Raw genomic sequence first — 744 nt, 5'->3', positions numbered from 1 at the left:
CTCACTTCACTTCCGAGTGCGCTAGCAGCAACTTATGCGTTGCCTCCAACTGATTCTGCACCGCTGGCGTGATCTCGATTCCATGTCGAGCCTCTACCTATATCCAGTATCCTCCCTCGGTACTCTGCTCTACGCCGAAGTATACGTTTGCATCGAATTTCTTTGCCAGGTGTCTGACATATCATCTATACTCTCCAAGGAAAGCGCGAAAGACGTTCGGTTGGAGGCAATTGGCTGAGTAGGTGGTAGGGTGATTTCGAGGTTGTTCTAGCTTTATTACAGTCAGAGAACTTTTGTTTCGCAGACGAGGGTTTCGAATATGGATACCAGGAAATGGACCAACATCCTCATTCAGTTGGTGACTTCTGCGAGCCTTGCTAACTATGGATATCAGTTTCTGCTGATGCTCGAGTTTCACGCATGCACTTACAATCTCTGTACTAGAAATCAGACTCAATCTTATAGTCGAAGAAATCCCTAAGTCCGCCAGATGGAGGACTCTTGATACCTAGCTTCGAGCGCATCTCTTCTTTGATGGCTACAAAGTCCTCGATGAAAGCATGGGAATCTCTGAACAAGCTAGACTTCTCGGCAATGAAGGCTATGATGCGGAATACAGAGACATATGATACTGTCATCTTTGGGCTCACTGATTCTGGAGTCGAATATATCAGTATACTCCGGAAGAGATGTATGCTATACGAGGTCTTCTCCCCGGCGGCCCTCTGCAAGTTACAGGGCCAG

General features: G+C 47.2%; 1 protein-coding gene across 1 annotated transcript; it reads right to left on the bottom strand.

The window, feature by feature from the left end:
* Positions 1–440: 440 nt before the first annotated feature.
* On the bottom strand, positions 441–638 carry ONS95_008592 (uncharacterized protein; the record flags this gene model as incomplete). The annotated part of the gene is made up of 1 exon (XM_058502152.1): positions 441–638. The coding sequence occupies one exon, from the start codon at positions 636–638 to the stop codon at positions 441–443; it is 198 nt and encodes a 65-aa protein (XP_058349136.1).
* Between the last annotated feature and the right edge of the window lie 106 nt (positions 639–744).

Source organism: Cadophora gregata, assembly GCF_030347475.1.
Source record: "Cadophora gregata isolate MNR1 chromosome Unknown scaffold_22, whole genome shotgun sequence".
Lineage (NCBI taxonomy): Eukaryota > Fungi > Ascomycota > Leotiomycetes > Helotiales > Ploettnerulaceae > Cadophora > Cadophora gregata.
Note: the sequence above shows the minus strand (reverse complement) of the source record. Positions and strands in the feature narration are given on the sequence as shown.